The 3,477-nt window shown below is 36.6% G+C and overlaps 1 protein-coding gene across 1 annotated transcript; it reads left to right on the top strand.

Annotated features, from left to right (window-relative positions):
* LOC107621086 (kunitz-type trypsin inhibitor-like 1 protein) lies at positions 431–1,077 on the top strand. The gene has a single exon (XM_016323133.2). The coding sequence runs from the start codon at positions 526–528 to the stop codon at positions 1,075–1,077; it is 552 nt and encodes a 183-aa protein (XP_016178619.1). The 5' UTR covers positions 431–525.

Below are 3,477 nucleotides of genomic sequence, written 5' to 3' on the forward strand. Positions count from 1 at the left end.
ACTTCGGTCGTTAACCGTTAGCGGCCGATTTTTTATCAAGGCCACAAAACTCCTCACCAAAATATCGGTCGCTAAATGGTGACCAAATTTTCCATCTCTAAATTGGTCGCTAATTAACGACCAACTTTTCGGTCGCTAAATCAATCGCTGATGAAATCAGTTGTTAATAGTGACCGATTTTGTTGGTCGCTAAAATCGATCGCTATTTTAAAACTTTCTTGTAGTGTTCAATCGTATTAATTACTAATTAAAATAAGTCATTAAAATTAATTATTATAAAATATATATTAAAAATAAATTAAATTATATAAATATTTACACATAAATATATAATAATTAATTTTAACGACTAATTTTAACATACATCTAGTAATTTAAAAAAAAGTTCAATGAAGTAACCCTAGGTGGACATGCATCTATAAATAGAGCTTAGCTAGCAGGCTCCAAAACACACAAACCAAAACTTCAATTGCTACAAACACCATCAAATCTTCAATTATTGAGAGTTTGCATAGATTCATCACCATGAAGAAACAAGCAGTAGCATCACTACTTACCCTTTCTTTCCTCCTCCTCTTAGCCTTTCCTTTAGCCTACTCACAGACTGTTTTTATACCTGTGAAGGACATTCATGGCAACGACGTTGTCACCGGTATCCCTTACCAAATTCGGCAACTTACACCTGGAAACCCAACCCCACATGGCGGCGGACTTATACACGGCAAAACTGGGAACTCAACGTGCCCAGTTTCTGTCGCATACACCACGGGTTTAATGTTTGGTTCTCCGGTGAAGTTCAACATACCGGAATGGGCAAACACCCCCGGCAAAATAGTCCCCCAAGGTGTCCCATTGGAGATTGAGTTCTCGGATGAGAACCCACTAGAGTGTGCTTCATCATCCCAATGGATGGTTTATGGTGACAATATTGAGACCCAAAAAGCGGTTGTGGGCATTGGTGGTCCTTTGGACCACCCTGACCAAAATACACTATTTGGGTATTTTAACATCCGAGAGTCTCAAGTTGGATACAATTTTATGTTCTGTTATATGTTCCATATGATGATTAGTAATTAAATAAATTCAATTAAAATATGAATAATTATCAATAAATGCTACAAAATATTAAATCTCTCTTATAGAAGTTGTGGGAGTGATACCCCAAACATCAAAATAGATAAAATCAAAAGAAAAAAAGAAATAGATGAATTATTATGAAAAAATAAAGCTAATTGTTTTGCAGTTTGACAAGAAATGTAATTAAAAGATTCATTATTAACTTGACCTAAACGTCTCTTAAGGAGATGTGGGCAAGACGGTGATGCCACAAGTGTAGATGAAAAAGAAACAGCACAAAGATTTGACGTAGAAAGAACATGAAGATTCTCGATCTCAAACAATCTTTCGACCTTACATTCAGTTCCGATGATCATTTTTCCGATGATCCTTTACACGACAACCAGAAGTAAAAAAATTGATATCAAAACTAAGATCAACAAGTTGACCAACAAAGATAAAATTAAAGTTTAATTTAGGAATAAGTATTGGAAAGATTAAGATTTGACTATGAAATGAAACCCTTATGTGTCGTATATAAGAAGGAATTGTTAGCAGTGTTGACAGAAGATGTAGTTGTAGTGGTAAACAAAGACGAAAAAAGATGACACAAAAGAGACATGTGATTAAAGCTACCAGAATCAAAATACCATTTATAATTACTTGGAGAAGTGAAAAGAGTAGTAGGAGTATTACCAGAAAAGGAGAGAAGTTGTTTAAGAAGAAACTCCATATCGGATGGAGAGTCAAAAGGCAAGTTGAGAGAAACAGAGTTGGTAAATTCATTAGCAGCATCAGCAGTAGAAGCAGGCACGTTCTTGAAGAAGTTGGGATGAGAATGATACTTATTCTAATCTAGATATTGTGAGCGAGTTGGACAGGTTGTAATCAAGTGTCCTAAGAGTTTGCATTAATAGCTGAACAGTTTTGGATAATTAGAGCTAATGTGATCTTTTTGCTTGCATTTTCGACATTTAATAGAGGGACAGTCTGGGAGTAGGTGACTAGAATGATTATAGTTTCGATAAAATTTACTCTTTCTGTCTATGGCTACAAAAGCAATTTCACTCTTTGAGCGAGTCAACCCTATGCGCGTTTCTTCATACATAATACGAGAAAGGGCATCTTCAAGACTAGGCAAGGGATTCTGATGAAGAAGAAAAGCTCTAACCGGCTCATAGTCATCAATAAGTACCATGAGAGACTGTATGAGACGTGTTCGGTTGCGATAATCCTCATATGCCTTAGCATCAATAGTATCCTTAAGAATAAGCTCACAAGAAGTCAATTGATCTCAAATAATTTTTATCTAAGCAAGAAATAAAAAATCGCTTGTCCACGTTCTTGTTTAAAGCTATGAAGCTCCTTTAGCAGTTGCTACTGATGGGAGAGGTCAGAAATGATGTAACGTTTTGCCAAATGATCCCATACATCTTTAGTAGTTTCAAAATACCCAAATTGTAGATGAATGCCTAGAGTAGAAATGTTGCGAAACCAAGTGATAATATGGTAATTTTTACTATCCCAATCTTTTAATTTCTCTGCAAAATCATTATCAACATCTTCCTTAGATTTGGAAGTCTTATCTTTTGATTTTTCAGTCACAGTTGTCTTAATAGTCCAAACAATATCACTAGTCACATAGCACCACAATTTGTGTCCTTTAAAAAATTCTCTCATAGTCTCAACCCAATGAACATAGTTGGAGCCGTCAAGAATATCAGGAATAGGTTGAAAAACATCTAATTTTTTCGTAATAGCAGATACAAAGACGAAAAAAGAAAAGAAACTGTAAAATTGGAGCAAAACTTGAGGAAACAGAGAACAAAATCGGAAAGAGCTTACTGAAAAAAATCTTAGCATGGGTCTGACTGTCTGTCACGTCAGCAGCCACATTAGCAAACACGTCAGCAGATGGAGGATACGTGGCAACGTCTGAACGGCAGAAAAAGACACGTCAGCGGAGTTGGCATGTGGGTCAAATAAACGGGTTGGGTCAGGGGGTAGACACTAGTTGGACACAGATCGATGGGAGGCGCGGGTCATCGACACGTGTAGAGCTTCTAAATTATTGATCGGGCAGCTACTCGAACGATGCTGGATGCGTCTGGAGAGAAGAAAAAAATTGGAAACATACATGGACTTGTAGCGGTGTGTAGTGGCATGTCAGGAGGTTTCCGCTGATGGGATTGGGTTCTTTGGACTCGTAACGACGAGATGAAGGCAATGTTATGGTCTGTGACGAAGTACAACGTCGAAAAAGTGATCGAAAAACAAGAACAAAACACTGCAAGAATAGAACAAACGGCTATGAACTAATTTTCTAAGGAGAAAAAAAAAAACCCTATGTTCTTGATATTATGTTAGAAACAGGAGAGTAAACTGAAAAAAGCATTGTGTATTATTGAGTGGATTGATCAA

The sequence above is a fragment of the Arachis ipaensis genome, chromosome B10 (assembly GCF_000816755.2).
Source record: "Arachis ipaensis cultivar K30076 chromosome B10, Araip1.1, whole genome shotgun sequence".
Classification (NCBI taxonomy): domain Eukaryota; kingdom Viridiplantae; phylum Streptophyta; class Magnoliopsida; order Fabales; family Fabaceae; genus Arachis; species Arachis ipaensis.